Below are 23,613 nucleotides of genomic sequence, written 5' to 3'. Positions count from 1 at the left end.
TAGAGAGTTTTCTGTCATGACAATTTCTTCTAATTTTGTCTCCTAATCTTCTTGACGTGCCTGAAGTTGCTGTCTTTTAACATGCTCCCTTTTAGTAGTCAACCACAGTCACTGAATGGTGGTTTTAAATGTGATGCTTTTGTTTGTAGCACATCTGTTACTGGTGTCTGGACCTGCCTGATCAGGCACTCTTTATCATCAGAGTAAGCTCAGTGAGCAGTGAAGTCAGTGCTATATCTAGTATTGATGGAAGATGTTGAGATGGTCAAATTTTAGGATAGCTGCAGCCTTTGTTTTCTCTTTTCATAATGTTTGAAAGATAGTATGACTCACAGAACTGTAGCAGCCCACAGTTGCTGGAATTTGTGTGGTTTGAGAGGCACAGCAGGGTTTGATGGCTGCCCATGGACAAGCACCAAAGTGCTTGGTTCCCTTCTCTTCTTGCAGTCATTTGTGTTCCCTACCCACCTGTAAAGAGGTGCAGATCCAAGCCCAAAATGTGCAATGACAGCAGGGTATGAGGTGCAAACAGAGAGGACATGTTCTGCTTCCACAAGGGTTGATCCGAGCAGTTCCTCTTTATAGTGCACAAGCCACTGAAACTAAAACTGTTCATCAGAGTGTGAGAAGGGTGGAAGGTTATTGCAGAGTGATACAGGAGGGAAAATATTGGGTTAGGTTTTGGCTCAACTTTCTGCTTTAAATGATTGTGATAGGAAGATGTGGAGATCATAGAGGAATTGATGGCTCTTTTGGTATGGTCACTGCCTCCAGAACTGTGAGGCACCTTTGTAGCCAATTCTTTGTTGCTAAGGGATTTTCTGGAATGCCTGATATTAACTATTGAGTACTACCTCATCTGTATGTCTCATCTATTAGTGCTTTTGAGGACAAGAATACTCCAAGCAGAGAAATAGTGGATAATTTTCTTGTCTCTTTTTTGAGAATATGGACCTCAAAATTCATAAGTCTTATGAAGTACTGCTGGTTGTGTGCAGCACTGCAGTCTGAGGGTTTTACCTGGATGCCAGGTGTTACACGTGCAGTGCAGAAGAATGCTGCTTAGAAATTTTTCTGCTATGATGCTACAATCTCAGAGGCCCAGAGTTAGACTGCCTGCATTTTTTCCATTTTAATTAAACAGCCACAATATCTGGCTCAGAGAATTCATATGGATAGTGTGTCCAGTATAGGATGATTATTTTCTACAGGGATGCTCTTTTGATATAACTCACAGGGGGTTTTGGTCTTTGTCTAGAAGGGTAATGGATAAGAAAACAGAGAAAAATAAAATACAGATGAGAAAATGGAATGTTATATATGGTAAAATAAAGAAACAGACTATCCTAATGACATCCAAGAAACACATATAACCAAGCTCCAGGATTCCAGAGTGATAATCTCATTAGTTTCATATTATTATGCAACTGTCAACTTCTGGACCTTTATGGAGTCACAGAAATTTATGGCAGAAACTGAAGCAGGTTAGAAATTTAAATTAATTAGAAGTTAGCTCTATTTTTTGATTTGAACTCAGTTGTGATTTACAGTACTGGATTTGCGAAATTTTCTTTTAAATAGTTGCCTGTCATTATGCTGCTGAAGAAGTCCAGGTTTTTCCATCAAACCTGAAGATGTATTTATTTTAGTAAGGATTACTATTCCTGCTAGTGGAATCCCCATAGATTTGGCTAATTGTAATATGGCTGTAAATATGTGTTTTCCATGGAAATGAGTTTAGTCACAGGAATTTTTGGGTTCTTTTAAAGTACTGATAGCTTTGCTTAATGTGGTTGCCAAACATATGTATTTTCAAAAAAACCTCAGTTAATGTATTTACACTGAACTGCTCACTATATATATGTATTGCTTTTCTGGATCAAGCATGAATTGACAGCTTGACTGTCTCTCATGCATTTGTGCTGTTAGCAAATAAGGAAAGCCTTCTCTAGCTTAATCAGGATTGAGACTGTGCTGCAGAGATCTTGCCCTCTTGCAAATGTCTGTGAGCTTAAATCCAGTATTTATGTAGTTTTTGTAGATATATTTTCATTGCTTTGTGGGGGTTTTTTTTTGCTTTTGTTGTAAGAAAGTAATTGAAAATGCCATATGTGACTGGTATGCAAAGAATCCAGAGACAGTACTACTAAAAATGCATATAAGGACTGGGCAATATTTACAAGAACATGTAGTGACAGGACAGGGAGGAACAGCCTCAGACTGAAAGTAGGATTAGGTTAGATACTGGGAAGAAATTCTTTACTCTGAGGGTGGTGAGGCCCTGGAACAGGTTGCCAAGAGAAGCTGTGGATGCCCTGTCCTTGGAAGTGTTCAAGGCAAGGTTGGATGAAGGTCTGAGAAACCTGGTCTAGCGAAAGATGTCCCTGCCCATGGCAGGGAATTGGAAAAAGATGATTGTTAAGGTCCCTCTCAGTCCAAACCATTCCATGATCTGTAGTGGTAATATTAATTTAACTTAACTTCTTACTAACTTTCATTTTAGGACTAATCTTACTAGCACAGCAGGGCAATTGATGACTTGTTCGGTATTGACATACAAATCTAGTGCCAGGAGTCTTGAGTTTCCAGATTAAAAAAAAAAAAAACAAACAACCACAGAATTATAGCATGGTTTGTGTTGGGAGGGACCTTTTTTGTTCTCTAGGTAATTGCTCTGTGGAGACTTCTGTTGAGATGTCTGCAGAGGGTGAATGCCTTTTCCACTGATCTTCTATTCATAACTTAGAACTGAGTAAATACTATTAATAGTATGATTATGCCTTCTAAGTAATCTGTACGAATGTAAAGATAACAAATACAACAGAAACATGTTGAGAGTTGTATGATTCACATTATACTTGCATTTAAAATAATTTAAAATCTGACCACAAATGTTACTAGTGTTTTAATGTATAATTTTGAAACTTTCTTAACATAATGCATAATTTCTTGTTTTTCTAGGTATGGCATGAACTGCCTCATTCAGTTTGAGGATTTTGCTAATGCCAATGCATTCCGCCTCCTGAACAAGTATCGTAACAAGTATTGCACTTTCAATGATGACATTCAAGGTAACAAACTTTTTCTCTTCTCTTCAGTATTCTTCCCACAAGCCACAAAAATAAATCTTAATTTCCAGAGGGGAAAAAATTATCAACTTTATTGTAATATTTATAGATGTATAGGTCATGTTTTGCCTTGGGTTTCCTCAGCATGAATTTTTGGTGAGCTGCATTTGCTCTTAACCTTTCATCTCTCATTTACACCTCATACTTTATTTAGATGTTTGCTCTTCAGGTTTGGGGTTTTTTTAATAGTTTAATATGTGAATGGCTTTCTCCATATAAATTACTGACTTCTTTGAGCAAATGTCAAAGCTCAAACCTGGTCTGTACTTTCTTGGTTTTTTGTCACTTCAGTGACAACAGCTCCACTGTTCCTCCATGCAACTAGATTGATAAATGTCAAAATGTTTTTCAGTTCTTAAGCTGACAACTCTGTTAAATATTAATGTAATTTTCCTCACAGTCTTATGCAGTTTTAGATGGAAATGATCCCCTTGGCTCTCTTTTTCCTATCTGAATCATTTGTGGAATGAGCTGGAAAAGGGAAAATATCTAGGGTTGGAAATGTCAACAAGGGGGATTCCCCAGTGCTCAATCTAAACAGGCATCTTGTCCCTCCCTCCCAAGAAGACAGACAAGGAGGGCTGAAGTGGTGTATGCTACTACTCAGGTTGCCTTATATCTGGTCAGGAAAAGAGCACTGAAAAATAACTTTCTCTAGGGCAGTGGCTTCCATCCTTGAGAGCAGTCTGAAGTCAGATGAGCTGCTGGAGAGAGGTTTCCAGAGAGGGCCCTGGGTATCCAGCTACCTCTTATCCCTGATGTTTCCTTGGGTATGTGAAGGTCTCAGCAGTGACATGTCAAAAATGAAAGTTAACCTGTCTTCATTTCTCATGGCTTTCAGTGACACTTTAAGCCAACTATTAGGAGCTGGAGTTTCCCAGAAGTCCTTATTGAGTCATGCTTGGGACCTAGATCATATTTCAGTGACTGAGTGCATGGTAGTGGATTCAAATAGTCCTTGTCTTTCTGGTGTTATGGATTTGACTATCCACATGAACCTTGTTCCTGGTATAAGCCTGATTAAGTTCTTCTACTGCATCTGAAACAGATTATGGAGGACAACCTCCCAGATAGGAAAGAAACTAATTACAAAATGTCATTTCCTTTTGTAAGAAGCATGGTGCTGCCTACCCTGAAGGGTCCGAGTTTAGCCATGGCTACAGCACTTAATTATAGCAGGCCAAACAGCATCTGGAAGTTTCCCTGGTTGTTTAGAGGCCTGATTCCCACAGGGAATTCCCTTTCCTTGCAGGATGAAGGTCCTTAATCCAAATCAGAAAGAGACTCAAGTAGAATGTGGTTTCAGAGAAGTGGGTGTATTTCAGCAAAAGTGTACCAACTACGGGTAAACTTACTTGACGAGGCCTTTTGTGTATTTGCCTTTTCAAACCACTTCATTCTCTCTCCTGCACCTTGGAAGGAGGTGTCTTGACATTCAGAAGTGTTGGAAGGTATCCCTTTGGCTTTTGTCTCAGCTGTCATAGCAGCTATCAGCCTTCCTTAGAAGTGCAGCCTTTTAATTTATTAGTTTTCTGCAATCTAATTTGTGCTTATGGGGCCTTTGATATTTTCACAAACAATGCCTGTGGCTTTTGGGTGATCTCCATCCTTAATATCTATGTAGCTTCCAAGGGGTGAAAGTGGATGCATTTATTTCTGGTCTCTGTCATTTGTCATCATATCCCTAGTTACCTTCAGTAACTTTTTTTTCATAGCATGTCATCTTTTCCTGTAGTGTGGAAGTAGAATAAGAGCCCATTGAGCTTTCATCACTCTTCCTCTTCCAGCTTTATAAACCCTAAGGATCTTTCACCTAGCAACTATAATGAGAATGGATGGTGCTAACTTCTTTATCAATCCTTTGAGATTTTCAGTTTATAAATAGCGTGACTTTTTCCAGGCTACTTGAAAGAGTGGCTTTCTCTGTATACAAGTTGTGTTTTCTACAACAGTAAAGCTGACAAGTTGTGCCAAGCCAATAAAAGCAAAGAAATGTAACACTGCATCTAATTTGCCATCATCTTCTGAAGATAATGCTTACATGGTATTTTAAACATAGTTTCTCCTAGTACTAACATTTTTCAAGAGAAAGCTACTTTAAGATCAAAAGAAATGTTTAATATCTTTCATAGAAAGACTTGAGGATTTCTTTCTCTATATAAGATATCCAGAGAAAAGATCCCTATGTATCTTAGTTGATGCAATGAGGACCTTTCAGTATCTCAAATCTAAAAAATACCCTAATATATGATCCTGATTTTTAACAGTCACTAAAAGTGGATAAAGAAAACATGACAAGCTGCATATACCCATCTGCAAGTACCAACTTGGACAAATGCAGTTGCCCTCTCTTAGCTCACAGCTATTTACACAGGGTCAGCCTGCCCCTAACTGACGATTGCAGAACATTCAGAAAACGTCTGCCAAAACACTGGGCACAGAAAACCACTAAAGATTGACCGTTAAGGATCACCTATAGACATAATTAAGAATTTCTGGAAACAGTCTCAATCCCTGCTACAGTACGGTCACATCCTTTACTCTGGAGAAGGCTTTGTAACTTTTTCTACATTACCTCTCTGTACACAAGCAATTGAGAAAAAGGTGAACAGGATTCTGACCAAATAGTATAAATCTGTATTGGAATAATAAAATTCTTTGTACTTTAACATTTTAGAAAGCATCTTTGGTTTTGGATAGGTGGTGAATTTCTTCCCTCTGAAATTATAATAATTTCTCCATATTTGTATTTTCAAAATATCTTCTTACAAACACAATAGCAATATTTCCTTAGGGAGAAAATACTCACTTTTTCCCTTGGATTCCAATCTGGTTTTTTTCTAACCACAGATCAGCTTGGTGCTTTTTTTTCCTCTCTCTCTGAAATACTGAGACAGATTATTGGAAATGAAAATCAGAGAAAGCCTTTGGTTTAAAACAAATACTTTTATCTGGTTTTAGCTATTAGAGAACCTTTTCCAAAACTGAGCGGGGGTGGGATCATAATTTCCCATATGGGAGAAATATGAATTAATTTTGTAATGGCAAACTTCACAACATTTAGAATTAGGTCAGATTGCTAGCTTTGCTCATCTCCAATATATTTAGGAAGGAGGTGTCATGAGGAAAGAGTGGAATTTTTTAAAAGATATGATATGTGATGGTTTTTTCTTTCCAACCCCTTCCTGGGAATGGACCCCTGGGACCTGTGTTGCCAAACAAAGCTGTTTCTCGGGGTGAGAGATGTTCTCTGTGTCACTACCCTTGAAGGAAGCAGGCTTGGGATTCACAGTTTAAAATTTCCTTAAAGAAACGAACCAGTTCCCTTCCCTGCTGCGGGGAGGTTGAACAAGTCTCTCAAGATCTGCTAAAACCAAAGTCCTAGGTACAATGTAGGCAGTGCTGAAATCCTGCTTGTGCCTGGGATTGGCTTGGGCCACACCTTCCTGCCCTTCACAAACCCAGGGTGCCATAGTGCTCCCTTTCCACAGCCATTTTGACTTTGGTGGGTCTGTTGAAGGAGTTTTTGCTACTTGGGCACAGTCAGTGGCTTAAGGCATGTTTGCATGTCTTAAGAGACATACATTTTTTCTGTGGGTCTTTTGGTGCTTATCATGTGGTCACTGGTTGCAGTCACTGCTGACATGGATACATTTCAAATAGTTGCATAAATTTCTCTGGCCTTGCTGCCTCTATGTAGGTCAATTATTTCAATTACTGGAATTTTTGGAATTTCAATTGACAATGACAAACTTCTGTAGTATAACACAATCTACATAAAATAAGTGTTTCTCTGTTCTGTGATACTGGAGTTACAGTTCTTGTAGCTTCACTGTACCCACAATTCCATTGCTTTCCCCCACAATGGACACAGGGCCTGTATTTTATGCCAATAAAAATATTTACACAGAGAGATTGCACTGGATTGGAATTAACTTCAGTATCCATCATGACCTTAGATGTCATTAGTTTTAAACAGCTGTGTTGTTTGATTGCATCAACATTTTATGAAAAGAAAGAGACATAAAGTAAAAAATGTAGACCACATATAACTTAACATAATTATTTCATTTTGTATTTTGATTTTATTTAAAATGTATGTTAAGTGTTCAGCAGACTGCCATTTGAATAACCAGGAAAATTATACCTGGAAGTTATGTTGTGACTAATTCAATGTTAAATCGGTGCCATTCTCAGAAATCAGAATTTCTGTGTTACAAACATTGTCCTTTTTAAGATTCAATTCTTTTAACATTAATATAAAAATTTATACATTTGGTGCCTGGAAATTTCACTTCTTGAAGTCAAATTGTAGAGAAGACTTTGGATTTGTTGTTAAGGTTGTGATGGGCATGGGACTTCCAGTTCTTTCTCTGACCGGGATTTTGAAAAATGCAGAGTGGAATGACATATAATAGTTCAGATATTTATATCATATATCTCAAATTCTGATAAGATATGCAAACTGTAGAAAACTTCTTTCATAGACATGTGCTTTACTTTCAGAGACATTGGCTTTCAAATGAAACATGCTGAGATTTTTAAAATAAAATAATTTTAAAAATAAAATAGTTTTAAAAAAATCCTATTAAGACATATGCTGTAGGGTTATGTGAAGTGTATTTTTCTTTTGGTATATTAAGGATATCACCTCTTTGTTACTCAGTGATAAATTTAGATTGAAATCAGTCTGTTTTCAAGTAAATACCCTACTGTAGCTTTTGTGTAATTTTCCATGTGTATACAGAAGCTTATGTAGGTACTCACTAATTTGAATTTCTCACTAATTTGAATTAAAGTATTCCTCTGTTTCTCTTTTTGCTCATTATGGGTTTAAAAAAGAAATCCATTCTCCCCATATTCCAGGGCAGCCAGCTCCAGGTGGTCCTGCTTGCTTGAGCAGGGAGTCACACTAAATGCCCTCCCAGCCTCAGCCATCCTGTGCTGCTGGGACTCTGTATCCTTTTCCAAATCTGCCAAATGGTTGGTGTTTTAGACAGGCTGCATTTCTCCTTGCCTACAGCCTTTCCCCTCTTTTCACTGCCTGCTGCAGAGCAGGGCACTGTGCACAAGCAGCTTTGAGAAGCCCATTCATGGCAAGAAGAAGGAGCTGCCATCTCTTAAAAGAGGGGCCTTTTCAACTACCCACAGCTGTAGCATTTGCCTCAATAGCAACTGAGATCTCACCTTTTCCATAGGATCTTTGCTCTTTTTTCCTGTATGTGTAGGAGATGGGAATGGATTTTTTTCCCTGGTACACTGTGAAGTGCTATTTGGATGGTTGGCAATGTTAACATGTGATTTCTATTATGCTGTGTATTGAGAAATAGGAATTTTACTTTTACCACTTCCTAATCTTTTAGTCCAGAATGAATACCTCAGGTTTTTGGATGTGCTGTAGAAAGTTCTTCCCTCTTATTGTTTGCTAGCTTTTTAAAATGAGATAGGTAAAATTACATAAAGGAACTACTAGCACTTGATTACAAGTTTTACTTTTTGAAACTTTAAATAATGGACAAAGGCTTCAGTGTAATAAGCCCTTTCTCACTAATTTAAATTAAATTGCATCCAATATAAATTAAGTTCTTATTCCTCACATTTTGGGGCTTTTTCCCCCATTTCTTTTGTTCAGTTGTATCTGCTGAAATGGTAGTCTGTGCTTCCAAGCATTTACAGTGTGTCAACCTCAAAAGGCTGTGGATTTCTTTTAACATGTTCATGCTCATTTGTGCAGTTTACTGTAACAAGGTTAAAGAATCTTGCACAGAAAATGAAGACTTGGTATAGAATAGTGTACCTTGATATTTCACATCTATAGTGTTTATACAAGACATGACTTACCTTCCTAAAAAACTATAATGAAATATTTGCTGTTGCAGCAGTTGACACTGCTTTAGGAAAATATCCATTGTTAAATTTGCTTTCATTAACCTTCTAGAAATCTGTGGAGAATAGAATGGGTTTTCAAAATCATATCCTTGAACAATGTCTATCTTATCCTGCACACAAGGGATTTAACCTGTGCTCTGGCCAATCTGATTCTCCGCTTCCTACAGCAATGACAGTCAGAATTCAAAAAATCACAGAATTCAAATAATTCTGTTTGTGCCTCATGATATCTGCAAAAAATTGTTTGCATCTGCCTTGGCAGATGGATGTGAATTGCATTTTGATGAATTTCAAAAACTTGAGCCAGTATTCAGGGTGAAATGTAAGGTCATGGCGTTAGTCAGAGCAGTTCCGGTTAAACAGATCTGCTATTCAGGCTGCCAGTGCCCCCCTTCAGTAGGAAGGAATAAGGGGAGCTGCTGACGAGGAGTGATGACAGCCACTGCCAGCAGAAGTGATAGTGGGTTCAGTAATCTAATCAACTGGCTTATTATTCCTTTCAGAGTCAAAAGGCTGAATAAAATTGGTGTGGAATACTTCTAAACGCCCTTTTTACAGCAATTCTGTGCAAATCATGATTTGAGAGAAAAGTCGTATTTAAGCCTTTATCTATTGCAGTTATAAACTTTGCTCTGAATCATCCTCATGATGGACATACAGGTAACAGTAGCTCACATCCTGTGCAAATATTCAATGCAAAATGTATTGACATTCAGTGCAGGATTTTATTTATGTTTCATATATCTTCTATTTCTCCTTAAAGCAGAAGACCATGTAGTGAAAAATTTTGTAAAAATATCCCAACTGGTAATACTTAATGACAGTCCTTTTTTCTGGCTAACAAGCTTAGCAACAGTACATCAGCCATGAAGATAAGTGGTATCCCAGCATTCCCATTTGTTATAAATCTCTGGTGCTTCATTTTGACTCTGTCACCACAAAGCAACTTGAAGAGAAGCTTTCATGGCTCTCTGAGAACTCCTCTGATGGGGGGAGGGTGCTGTGGTGACCACAACTTTAAGGAAGACAGGGATCATAGAGTGCTCCAGCCCAGCTTTCCTTTTCAGGAGACCAGATTGATGGTCCTAGGAATAAGCTCTGTTATGTAGGCTCCCTCCTCCTCCCCTGCAAGCACAGCTGTGTAAAATAAAATAGGAGAAAGAATTTGGCATCCAATGAGACAATGGGATTTTTTTCTTGCTGGTTATGAGGATTGTTTGGTAGAGTACCAAGGGAAACTGAGAGCACACTCTGACTTCTCTTTTTTGCCATTTTTGGTCGTTGCCAGCTTGGCACTTGCCTGAGGAAGACTTAATTTCATCTGGGAAAGAAACAAGCTAGTTCTGGGAGACTGTGAGGTGGAAGTGTCTCAGCCTGGTGGTTATTGTTCCCAAAACCATGCTTCAGAGGAACCATTTTAAAGATTTTTATTTAGAAATCAGGGATAGAACAAGTCGTAAAAATGACTAAAGAAGTAAAAAATGCCAGATTTGTATGGTCTAATCATTAAGTGGGCTGAGAACAAGGTGTCCTGTATTTCTGATGATTGAAGTGAAAAGTCATAATCAAAAGCATGTAACAAACATAATTCTGAAGGCACATGTTTTTTAACTGTTTAAGTGGATTTACTTCAAAAAGTTACTTTCTAACTTTAAAACCTTTTATTTTTGAAAAAGTATCCATTCTTGAAACTTAGATGATGCTACCTACAAACCACAGATTCAAACCTAGTCTTCAACACCCAAAGGATATCATTGAAGAAAAGTACAGTACAAAGAAGCCAGTACCAGACTTCTTACTACCTCTGTTCTTTTAGGTCCTGTAGTTTTAGCTACCGATATTTGACCATCAGTGGTCTGTGTGCCTGAAGTATGAATGCCTGTTTTGAGCACCTCATAGAGTTTAATGTGGGGATTACTGTTATCTCAGCTTTAAAAGTCACCTTGTTTCTGAGAAAATAGACTTGTGAATAGCAAATTTAGAGGAGCTGCTTATTGAGAGCAACCGTCCAATATGCAGATTTTGGGCCAAGTGCTTTTGTCAGGCTGGTCATACCCATTTCATACTTTTTATGAAGGAAAAGTCAGTAGCAATATGAATTCTCCCCTCAACTGTGTGGCTTGTAGGCAATTGCAGATAGGGCAGTGGTGATTGGGAACAGACTTGTAGGAGCCAGCAGATCTCCTTCTTGCAAGTTCTTGCAGGCTTCTCAAAATAATTAACGGCCCCATCTTTGATTTCCTTAAGTCAGTCAGTGACAGCTGCTGCCCAGAAAGGGAAGAATTCACTTCTTATTCCTGGAACTGGACATTGCAGGGCCTGTGTTAATCTCTCTGTGGTCCAGCTCTCTCTGAATCAGATAGGCATTATAAATCTTCAAAGACTGTTGAAACCCGTGTTTTGACTTTCAGTACCTAATTGTTAGCATCTGGACAGCTTTTTCAGTTCTAGAGAAATCAGTGCTGTCTGCAATTGGTTCTTCAGAATCTCCTCTAAATCCAGAACTTTGCTGGAGGTATTATTTAACCCACTACTATATTCCTGTCCATGGGATCCAAGTTCCTTGCAGGAATAGAGTTTGATTTTTTTTTTTGTGGGCTACCTTATGCTTTAGTGATGATAATAATTTGTGAAAAATACAAGCTTGTTGCATGAAGTCACAAACACATGAAAGAAAGTCTTCCCCTTCCAGTAGGCTTTGTTGGGGAGAAAGAATCACCTTCAGTCTTTCAGTCAGAAGAGCCAGATGTGAGCTCCTGGTGACCAAATACCACTTCCTTGAGCTCGACAGAAGCTGACAACTTGACTCAACAGAGCTGACAATTCACCTGCAGGGCAGTGTATCAGTTTGGGTGCAGCAGTTCAAGTTAAGAAAACTTAACTTTCTGAAAGAGTGGGAGAATTGGTATTGTTCCAGAGAAGCAAAGCTGATTGGAACACCATCAGTCTGCAAATGTAATGAATTACTTTCTGCAAAGTAACAGGCTTTCCAGTAGTAGATAAGAGGCTGAAAAGAAATAGAAGAAGAAAAGAAACGTTTAGATTTGAAATTTTCAACCTAGAATACAGTTAAGCACTGGAATAGCTTGCTGAGGAGATATAAGCATATTTGAAAGAAGACCTTAAGGACAAGTTAGACAAAGATATGTCAGCAATCACAGAGGTTAGATTTACTCTGCCACTGTGAACCAGTTTGAATTAGATGCCTGCTTGAATTCTTTTTTTGCTCTACTTTTTATTAATAGCTGTTTCTCACAATGAGGACCAAAATTTCTCCATTCAAAGACAGACAGGTGTCTTTTTTTCTGGGGTTCTGATTTGGAGAAAAAAGACCTCCCCAGGCTAAATCGCGAAACTAAATGTTAACCTTTTCCCCTGTGTGGCATTACTAAAGAAAGATTTGAAAAATGTTTTAAAAGATACTAACCTGAAACTCCTGTCACAGTGGGCTGAAGTGTTAAATAAGCTGGCTTTATTCTTTCAGCTGGTTTAGCTTCTCTATAAATGTTCATTTTGATATTCCACTCTGACAACCTCCCCATGAGAAATGAAGCTTTATTTTAGCCTCGTATTTTACTGTACTTGAAGTATATCTATTTGAAGAATGAAACCAGTAACTTAATTTTCAGTATCTGGATTTCTTCAAAATATTTCTCTCTGGACTCTCACAGCCTTCGTTCTAAAAAAGGTCATAACTAGAATATTTTACAAGAGTTTGAATGGCCTAGCCATTATACCCATCCATAGAATCAATCTATTTTGTTTAATGTTACTCTGATGATATTCTCACTTACATTTAATTTTTGTAAGAATGAAGTAGAGCAGACTCTAACTCCAGTCGACTGTTAGTTACTACCCTCAGTATTTGTATCTTTTAGCCAAAAGGTGCTGTGGTATTACTTAAAATGTAAAGTTTCATAATTCTTTTAAGAATAACCAGATATTTTTTTCCTTTTTTTATTTCAGGAACTGCATCTGTTGCTGTTGCAGGTCTTCTTGCAGCTCTGCGTATCACCAAGAACAAATTGTCAGATCACACAGTGTTGTTCCAGGGAGCTGGAGAGGTAGGTGTTTTTATACATTGGGGAAATTGTACTATGATGAGTTTTATTAATATTTACTTGAGTTACATGTGTCTTATAAACAAGACGTTTAAATGAGTAGAATAATTACTAACACCTGCAGAAAGTTCTTCTTTAGTTCAAATGTAAATTCACAGAAAAAGCTCTGATCATCTGGTGAAGCCTCATCTTTTTCATAAGACATTTTTTGGAGATCTGCTCTCTTTTTAGAACTTCAAGTTTTAGCTCTTCCACTGTAAATTATTGAACTGCTCTTGATATAAGCAAAACATTTTTTGAAAGATGAGGAGATATAGAGGAGAAAGTAAATTTAACATGTTTACCCAAGTCAGTATTATTTAGTAAGAAGTGCCCCTTTGATTTTTTTTGCATTGACTATAGTTTTTTAGTATTCTGCATATTAAGGTCATCCATTTCTGAATATCTTTATGCACACTATTTTTATACTAATTTTTGAGTATTAATTTCTAAGCTGCTGACACACAAGTGCAGGCTGTACTTATCTACAGTATGGCTTGTCATCTCTTTTATGAAGCCTACAACCCCATGCTGGCTTCTTTAATTTCATTAAATATTTGGTGCTATGTCTGCAGTTTTCAAAGTGGCTTTTATGCATATCTACCATGTCATCACCTTACTGCATCAAGACTATCCATCTTTCTGGAGTTCCTTCCCCTGGTTTTCTTCCATGTTCAACAAGCAGATGAATTAATGGTCTGATGTTTATTTTTTTGTCAATAGTTTTAATGTGGCTGTTGCTGCCAAGAGGTAATGGTAGCTATCACGCCTGCTGCAGGAGCTGTTTCTTAATAAAACTAATTATTTCTTTGCAAAAAAAGGAAAATCTCACTTGGTTCTCAATGAAAATCAGTGATAAAGAACAAGAAACAGAACCCCAAAAAATACATGTATGGGTCTGTAATCAGAAATATTGGCCAGTTTGTTGGCTTGTTTTGTTGCCTGGTTTTCAATCTGTACCTGTATGGCATTTAATCTGTTGGATGAAATATTATAAAATCCAGTAAGAATGAAAAACGTTTCAGCAAAAGATTGATACATGAGTTTTTCTTTCCCCTGCTTTGACTGGGAGCACAGCCAAGTCTAGAGTTACAAAACACATGAATAGTAGGTAAAAGGAGACTTACCTTTCTGATGGACATCTTAAAAAAAGATAAGAGCAAAAGCTCTTGTGTTTTACTTTCTGGCATGCAGACTGTCATTTCCTTGAGTTTAAATTACAAAAATTTCAAAGACGAAAAAATATTTCATGTATGCTGAGATGAATATCATAGACTGATAGAATGGTTTGGATTGGAAGGGACCTTAAAGATCATTGAGTTCGACCCCTGCTGTCATGGGCAGGGAACCTTCCACTAGACCAGGTTGTTGTCCAACCTGGCACACTGCCAGGGCTGGAACTATCATTATGTGGAACAAATGTTAGTTCTAGCATTTTCTAGTTTCCAGCTCAACATTTATTGTGCTCTCCACACTCTAAGAGCCATCTGAAGATTCATCTATGCTATGATTTATCTATATGATTTAATATTTATCTAGGCTCTTCTTCTGTGATATGGTTTCTAATTACCAAATGGTAGCTACAGTTCATTAGGTTTATTTTATGAAAAAATAATGATTCCATATTGTTGTTTATTAAAATTAGAAAACTTATCTAAAATAGTAGGGAAATTAAACATGTGAGCAGGGGATTTCTTTAATTTCTTGTTTTGTACTTTACTTTTCTTATTTTTCCTTCAGGCTGCATTGGGGATAGCAAACCTCATTCTTATGGCTATGGAAAAAGAAGGGCTATCCAAAGATGCAGCTATCAAAAGAATTTGGTTGGTTGACTCGAAGGGATTAGTCGTAAAGGTAATACAATTTTGTCATTATTTTAAATATCACAACACTTACTTGTATTCTGTAGATAAAGACAAGGACATATTCTTTGTGAAAGCAACTGCAAAAATATCTCTCTTGGGATAGTGAGTTGTTTTTCTTTTCTTAAGTTTATTAAATTAATGACAGACTGGCCGGTGGGATGATTATGCTTGGAGTTCCTGTTCTGTTTCTATTAGGGATGAGCACATAATGAAGAAAATTTTTCAGCAGTTCATTAAAAAATGTGTAAGAAAAGAAATGTTCAACTTCAGTGTTTAATATTTCCCATCTAAATGCAGCTATTATTTGTTAGCACAGTCTTGGACAAAGATGTATAGGCACATTACTAGGATAGCAGGCAAGTCATCCTTCTGCAAGAACTGAGATGCATTGCAACAAAAAGCTTCTCTGCCCAGTGATACAGCTCATGTTGCAGATGTTGTGGTCTGCAGTGCTATCAACACTGGTCAGAATTTGAAGCTGCTGAGAGACTTCATCAGTCACCCTTACCTCATTCCTTCCATGTGCCAAAATAAAGAAACATATGAATTCCATGTGCCAGAATAAAGAAACTGGTGTGTTTTAAAAGGTGGTTATGTATTTAATAGTTTGTGAACTACTTAAAGGAAATAGATGACAGGCCAGTTGCCTTTGCTTTTTCACCTTGCTGGTTGGTTTGAAGTATTTGTGGTCATCCTTATTGGTAACACACTTCACAGTGTTCTTTGGCTGTCTGACATTAAAGGTCTTTTGTGGTTCACACAACTGTGCATCAGGAGGATGCATTCTGCAGGCAGTGTCTGCTGGTTTATTGAACAGCATCACAGCACCTTTCACTCATACTGTTAAAGGGAAAATAGTACAATCATAGACATTGAGATGGGCAAATAATACCAAGGTCATCTTGGTCATCTCTTGCCAGAAGGCACAAAGGTAGCCTGATCAGGTACAGAAGAATGCAGGTATCTAGGACACAGATTTTTTCCCCTGGTGCTTTTTTTGTTTGTTTAATGTGTATTTTTAATCCTTTTGGTTTTCATCTAATAATTTTGAAGTGATTTTATCTCCAAATATAAATGACTGAAGGCTTGTAGGCTTCAAGGCTTGTATTGTCTGTGGCTGCAGAAACCTTGAGGTTGCCTAAGAATAATCGGTTGCACCATTTCTTTCACCATAGAAACTGGGCATATCAAATTATACTATTGAACTAAAATCACCTCCTAGTGATTGAGGAGACAAACAGGGGCAGAAGTGTAGGAGGTTCACAGCCCTGAAGCAGTAAAAGAGGTGTCTGCTGCATGTCCATCCAGCCGAGGTTGTTAACCAGCCTTTCTCCTTTCTTCTTGCTCCCTGGTTCTTGTCCCAGTCCCTTCACACCTCTCACTGCTAATTTGCCAGTCAGCTGAGAATCTGGGCTGTTGCTTTTGGTAAGCAGGGACTCATTCCTTTCATAGGTTCTAAATTTTTAGTGACTCGGTGACTGCATTCTTTCCTCACCACCTTTGAGCTTCTGCACTCTCAAGCAGTGCCAAAACCAATCAGTGTTTCACACAGCTTCGATGTTCCTTTCCTCTGCTTATTCTTCTTGGTGGAGCTTTAATTTGGGTTTTGTCCAAAAAGCAGTCCACTGAATTTCATGTCCTGCCTGGAGTTTATTTGTGAACTGTTTGTGATCGCCAGACATAACAGCTGTCTGAGGTAGATTAGGGCTGAATTTGTGGCCAGATGTTGATGCAAGCAGCAGGAACCGACGGTGCATATTTCAGGTCACTGCTTGTGTTCCTGGAAGACCTGGCAGCACCAGTTTTCCCATCTGGCTGTCCTGAAGGGCTGGAGAACGGGTGGGGGCTTGCTGCTGTGTTCTGTTTGAGGGACATCTGTCAGTGCAAGGCCTGGGCTGACAAAAGGAAACATGTCCTTGGTATAGGGCTCTGCAAGTCCTCTCTTGGCTTTCTTCTGCAGCAAAATGTTCCCTCACTGAAAAGTTAAAAAAAAATGGGCAAAATACCCTCCCTGCAAAGAAAGAAAATACAATGTAAGCCTCAAGAGGCTTGAGATTTAACTGCTGGGAAGCTATATATACAGTGAGTAAATAATTAAACTATTCCGGGTTCCTTTTTCTGGCCTGATAGAGAATGCTGTGATTTAGGTCCACTTAGGAAATTATTTTGACTTTAGCTGATTGCAGAAAAATGCTGCAAGGATTGAAGAACTTTCCAAACTTGTAGAAATGAGATAAGAGAAATAAAATGAGAAAGATTTATGAGAACAAAATCAGAACTCTATTATTACAAACCCGTTCATTACTGCAAAGGTAAGAATTACCAAAATCAGAACCTAGATCACCAGTTAATCAAATTTGGCATGAACTACGCTGACACTTATTTCTTACTACTAAAGACATGTATCAGTGGAAACCTGATAATAAGAGTCCCTTAAAATTTGCCTCACTAAAACCTGCTTGATCAAAAGAATTCTATGTGAAGCAGGGAGACCTTTTCAGTACTAGAAATATTCTGATCAGTTGCTTTAGCAGTATAAGAAATAACAGGATTGCTGAAGACTCAGCAGTTACTTTGTCCAACTAAACTAATTTTGACATAATTTATATTCTATGCTAGCCTTTGATCAATGATTTTGCAATGTGTTATTACAGATTTAAATATTGTTTTCTCCTTTCATCTACTTTCTGTAGAATTTCAACCAGTTCTAAGAAAAATAACCTGGGAACTGTTGTTGACCTGGCTGCAGTTTCCACCTTTTTCTTCTTTTCCCACCCTTAAAAGCTGCCACGAAGTCACTTATCAGGCTTTTGTTGCTGAATTTTTCCTTTGTGGCTTTTTAATTTTAGTTCAAGTGCAGCTGTGTTTTCATTCTCCTGTTAATTTTACTTTCCCCCCATGGGAACCATCTGTTTTCATTAAACCAAGCCTGATGACCAACTTTTCTGCTATGTTGTGGTAAAAGAGCTGGTGATAGAGCTGTGTTTGTTATACTGTCCATAGATGTGTTCTATAATTCCTTCTAGAGAATTTACAGTCTTGTAGATACCAGCTTGGGGCTGTTGTTTGGTCTTTTAAAGTTTGTTCAGAATGCTTTCACCTTTTGAAACTGTTTTCGAAAGGTTGAGTGAGGAAGTTTTGCACATTATATACTTAAAATTGTGTGACTTTTTCAAACTTACTGTCTTAAGTATCCCAGTGCATTCAAATGGAAATTTTAATGCTTAATTAAGAGACACTTTAAAGTTGGTTTTACACTCTTGTGTACTTGAAGATTATACATAATCAGTTGGGACTCATCTTTAGTTCTGAATTTCTAAATTATCACACAATCCCAGTCTGTCTGATGAATATATATTTACCTATATAAAGCGGGTAATGTCTCCCATATTCCATTCCCCTATTCTCAGTGCTCTCTTATTTTTTTTTCTGTTAATTCCACAGGTTACATAAATGTGTGATATGTGGTGAACACATTTTGGGTCTCCTTTAAAGCTGCCATAGTGTTATGTGTAGCTGTATTAGTAGCCAAGTCTTAGTCCATGACAGTAAATTCTTTTGTGTCAACTGGGTGAGCAAAGGCAGAATATGAGAATGTTGGGATATTCATGAGGTTCACCATTGTCTGAGCATTTCAGTAATGTGCTGCAGAGGCTTTTTATTGCTTTTTGTTTTGTTTTCTAAGGCAATACCAAGAACAGGTATTGTTCTTGGGTAGGGTGATAGGCAAGAGGGTTCTTGGAACTTCCTAGGAATATGATACAGTTAATAAGGCATTTTTAATATTTAAATGGACTTAGTAGAAACTTCCCCCCACCCTCTGCCATGGATGGCTGCTCCTGTGCTGAGGATGGACAGGGAATGTTCCTGGGCTGCCAAACATGCTTCTCTTGCAGTGAAGTTTTTCTATAATTTGCAAGGCATTTTTGTACACACATTATCTCTAGTGCACAAAAGTTGTTCCTTTGCAGAGGGATGAATGTCATCCTTAATTTTAAAGAGTAAGTCACCATGGAGAAATGTTTCTTTGGACATTTTTGCACTCTATTCTTTCTAGTTCAGCACAGTAATACTTGTGTCTAGTTGAATGATTTGTATTCTAAATATCCATTAGATGTGTGATCTTAAACCCTGTATGACAAGCACAAGAATATTCACTGAAGTCTGATGGCTGAAGGCCTCAGAATATTGATCTTCTATATCAGAGGAAGACTGAAATAGATCCCAAAAAATTAACAATTTCTGTGGTCCTGATTAATTATAATGGAGGTAACCAAGTAAACCTGTAGATAATCACATAAAAGGATTTCATTTTTCATCCTCTTTCCCCCATTTCATTATCCCTGGCAATTTTATTTGCAAAAGATTCTCACAACCAATTAACTGGCATTGTATATGACCCTGATTAAAGTTCATGGTTTGGTCAAAGCTGGGTACATACATGGTTCAGTCTTTGCTTAGAGAATGATGGAAGAGAAAGGGGGACATTTGGAATAATACCAGAATTTCAGTGCCAGACTCATATAACAAGTGAAAGAATTTTCAGAGCTCCAAATGAAATATCATAATATCAAACTGAATCCCATCCAGACTGTCTGTTACTGATTAAAATAAAAAATCAATAATCATTCTTTTAAAAAGTTTCAATTTCATACTAGATGAATTTGATAATGTTTTTAACTTTTATAAACCACTGTCTGCCAGTTCTGCTAGCTTTTAATTATTTCTAGCTTTCTTTTTATCAACAGTCAATTATTCTGGCACTTCTGTTCTTGATAAGTTCTTTTATGGCTGACGGCAACTGGCTGGGACTCTTTGAGCCAAAAAAATCATTTACATTTTAGCAAAGATGCAATGCCTTGAGTATCTCCAAGGAGCCACAATCACTCAAAGCAGTTTCTGCCTTATTTTACTCATGTACCATCCCAGCAAAGCAATCCTTGTTTGCTTCATCAGTTTTTCTGATGCCTGGGGAATTAATCTGTGCACTTAAATCTCGCATTTGTCATGTTCTATATCAAGTACAAGTTTTGCAAAAAGGAAACATTAATTTCTCTCTGAATGCTCGTGGCGTTACTCATGCTCAGTGAGTAATGCATGAAAACAAGTGAGGACAAGGCAAAAGGGTGATTGGTGGGGTGTTTCTCTAAAAGAGACACCACCAAAGCCCCTTGCCTTTGTTGGCACGTAACTCTTTGAGTCTGTGTGCATTAGATGTACTGGTGAGATGGGGACCTAATTTGAGCAGTTGATTATTTCTTTTGCTCGTGCTCTGTTACTGAAAATAATTACTGATTTGCTCCATTTTCTGCTGTTCTGTGGATTTGTGATTTGCTCTGGTTCTCAGATCTTATCTTCTTGAAATAATTGTCTTTATAAATTTTGTCCTGCCTGTTAACCTATTAACCTATTAACCATGGAAAGGGTACTTTATAAATTTTATAGAACTAAAACAGCCCTACTTTTCTAACAATGAGTTTTAACATCAACACCAGAATTGTATTTCTTAACCATAATTGTATGTTTTACTGCCAACTATTATGACATTGTCTCCTCAAAATCTTGTGTCTTTTTCACACAATTGGCAACAAACTGTTTATTAGTTGTGTGCCCAAGTTGCCTGGTTTAGTTTTAATGTATTTTCTTCACCTTTAAGTGCTAGAGGATGGGCTTGACCAGGAGGCACTGTCACTTTACAGAATCTCAGTATGGGGTTTTGGGAGGACTTGCATGTCTCTAATTTTTGGTTCCTAAATGAGGTGGCACAGGGTGCCTATCACCTGCAGGCCCTTGGACTTCAATCAACCCCTGCCCAGTGAGTCCATATCCATGCCTCCACCCTTTTTATTTTGCATTTTTTGACTTGTACCTGATGCTGTCCTGCAGTTCTGGCTGTGGCAGCCTGGCTTGTCCCCTCCCAGCCCGCTCTCTGTGCCCCTCCTGTGCCACCTCTTTCATGATTCTGGGACCTCCCCATGGAGGTCTCCCTGTAGTCGCTGCTTGGAGTTCTCAACAGCCTTTAGACCAGGGATTTACTTGTGATGAAACAGATAAAAAAGCCACATAGAGACCATCTCCCAAAAGGGAGGTGCTTCACTACCTTCTCCTATGACTCCTAAGCATGGGGTTTTTTTCACAATTACTTTTTTGTTTGTTTGTATTTAAACTCTGCAGCAGGAATTCACAGGAAAAATGCAAGTAAAACCAAAACATTTGGAGTTGGAAATATGCAAGTTACTAATGGACTGCTTTGCTCCCTGGTCTACAGTTCTCATGTCTTTTGTGGTTCTCATGTCTTCAGCATTTAAGAACTTCAAATTATTTTATGAATTTATCTGTGTACTGATCTCTGAGCTCTTGTTTAAATAAGCCACAGTTGACACAGTGAAATGGAGGCAAGTGTTTATATAAATAGATTTGTGCTGCCCTGATTGTGAGACAGGCTGAGAGCCAGCAGTGCCTCGAATGTGGGACAGCGCAGTCGTCAGGGGGCTCTGCTCCATCACAGCTGCCTCCCAGCTGATGGTAGGAGCAGCTCTGGGCAGCTCCCAGCCCTTCCCAGGTCTAATGGCAGGAGGAGCTCTGGGCAGCTCCCAGCCCTGCCCAGGTCTGATGGCAGGAGCAGGTCTGATGGCAGGAGCAGCTCTGGGCAGCTTCCAGCCGTGCCCAGGAGTGATGGCAGGAGCAGCTCTGGGCAGCTTCCAGCCGTGCCCAGGAGTGATGGCAGGAGCAGCTCTGGGCAGCTCCCAGCCCTTCCCAGGAGTGATGGCAGGAGGAGCTCTGGGCAGCTTCCAGCCCTTCCCAGGAGTGATGGCAGGAGGAGCTCTGGGCAGCTTCCAGCCGTGCCCAGGAGTGATGGCAGGAGCAGCTCTGGGCAGCTCCCAGCCCTTCCCAGGAGTGATGGCAGGAGCAGCTCTGGGCAGCTTCCAGCCCTTCCCAGGAGTGATGGCAGGAGGAGCTCTGGGCAGCTCCCAGCCCTGCCCAGGAGTGATGGTAGGAGCAGCTCTGGGCAGCTTCCAGCCCTGCCCAGGAGTGATGGCAGGAGCAGCTCTGGGCAGCTTCCAGCCCTTCCCAGGAGTGATGGCAGGAGGAGCTCTGGGCAGCTCCCAGCCCTTCCCAGGAGTGATGGCAGGAGCAGCTCTGGGCAGCTCCCAGCCCTGCCCAGGGCTGATGGCAGGAGGAGCTCTGGGCAGCTCCCAGCCCTTCCCAGGTCTAATGGCAGGAGGAGCTCTGGGCAGCTCCCAGCCCTGCCCAGGAGTGATGGCAGGAGGAGCTCTGGGCAGCTCCCAGCCCTGCCCAGGAGTGATGGCAGGAGGAGCTCTGGGCAGCTCCCAGCCCTTCCCAGGAGTGATGGCAGGAGCAGCTCTGGGCAGCTCCCAGCCCTGCCCAGGTCTGATGGCAGGAGCAGCTCTGGGCAGCTCCCAGCCCTGCCTCTCTGGCCTGGCTGGCACAGAGCTGCTCTGCTCTGCAGCCCCGGCTCCTGCAGCAGCCCCAGCTCCAAGAGGCTGTGGCATTAGGCTGCACATTGGTGGCATTTGTAAGGTTTGCCTCCCATTTTCTAATTTCCCATAGATGTCTGCCGTGCAGTCTGGTCTCCTGTTTTTACAGCTGTTTTCTATGAAAATTCTCAGGGTTTTATTGATGGGTCATTGTTGTTTGTTATCTGAGCCTCAATTTGGCTATAATGTGATGATAAGAGTAACTTTCTGTGAAAACTGTGATGTACATTTGCTTGAAATCTGATCCCTGTTGATCAGACCCTTAAACTAAAAACTTCAGAATCCTCCCTGAAACTGCTCCCTTATGAACTGCTTTCATTTCAAATCCAAAATACAAACAATTTCTTCATAGAACTATTCACCACTGAGTCCTGTTACTTCCTTTTGCTCCTTGAATTGAAAGGTCTCGGTGTTCATGTGACTGTGTTTTGTAATAATAAAATATGATACCAACGACTCTGACCCATTAAGGAGAGACATTTTAGGATTGCCACCATCTTTCATACATAATGTCACAGAGAATGCTACCATTGTTTCTTTATCTCTGTACTTCATCTGCTGATTTAACACAGTCCACCTTTGTAATTCATTTGCTAATAAAAATTTAGTTCATATTACTTTCCATCTCAGATACTACAGTAACTTCTAATATCTATTTTCAGGCTGTTTTGTTCTCTTTTGTTCAAATCCAAAATAACCCAAAGGTTTCTTGGTACAGAATGATACTCTGATAGAAGCAGCACTTTCTCACTAAGTAATTTCTGTAATTTTTATTTTGAGTTTTTGGACTTAAGAATTATTAATCTTTGTGAGTGTTATTAATATTCTCAACCTTCAGTACTCTAGTGAAAGTATATTGTGTAGTTTATTCAGGCAGTGTGATTATCCATTAGAAATACTATGATTTTCTTCATGGTACATTAGTTTTTAGTATTTTTTTGGTTGCTTGTTTTTATTTTCTGGATTGTTTTTTTTTTTTTTTCCCAAGTCAAGCAAACTTATTAAAATGCCCCCAGAACATTACTTATTCTAAAAAAGATAAGAAAAACATATAAATTATATAGCATTTTAAATTATAAGGAAATAATCTGGGTGCTTTTTTTATTTCTCTCTTGGGATGATGAATACATTT

At 38.9% G+C, this 23,613-nt stretch overlaps 1 protein-coding gene across 2 annotated transcripts in view; it reads left to right on the top strand.

The window, feature by feature from the left end:
• Nucleotides 1–23,613, top strand: part of ME1 (malic enzyme 1) — a 154,318-nt gene that overhangs the window by 114,802 nt on the left and 15,903 nt on the right. For both annotated transcript variants that reach the window (XM_054630403.2, XM_077174877.1), the window contains exons 7-9: nucleotides 2,962–3,071; nucleotides 12,984–13,081; nucleotides 14,858–14,971. In XM_054630403.2, the coding sequence (XP_054486378.1) occupies nucleotides 2,962–3,071; nucleotides 12,984–13,081; nucleotides 14,858–14,971 (322 nt within the window). The remainder of the gene's footprint in view (nucleotides 1–2,961; nucleotides 3,072–12,983; nucleotides 13,082–14,857; nucleotides 14,972–23,613) is intronic.

The sequence above is a fragment of the Agelaius phoeniceus genome, chromosome 3, assembly GCF_051311805.1.
Source record: "Agelaius phoeniceus isolate bAgePho1 chromosome 3, bAgePho1.hap1, whole genome shotgun sequence".
Lineage (NCBI taxonomy): Eukaryota > Metazoa > Chordata > Aves > Passeriformes > Icteridae > Agelaius > Agelaius phoeniceus.
The sequence above is the reverse complement of the archived record's forward strand: the minus strand, read 5'-3'. Positions and strand labels throughout refer to the sequence as shown.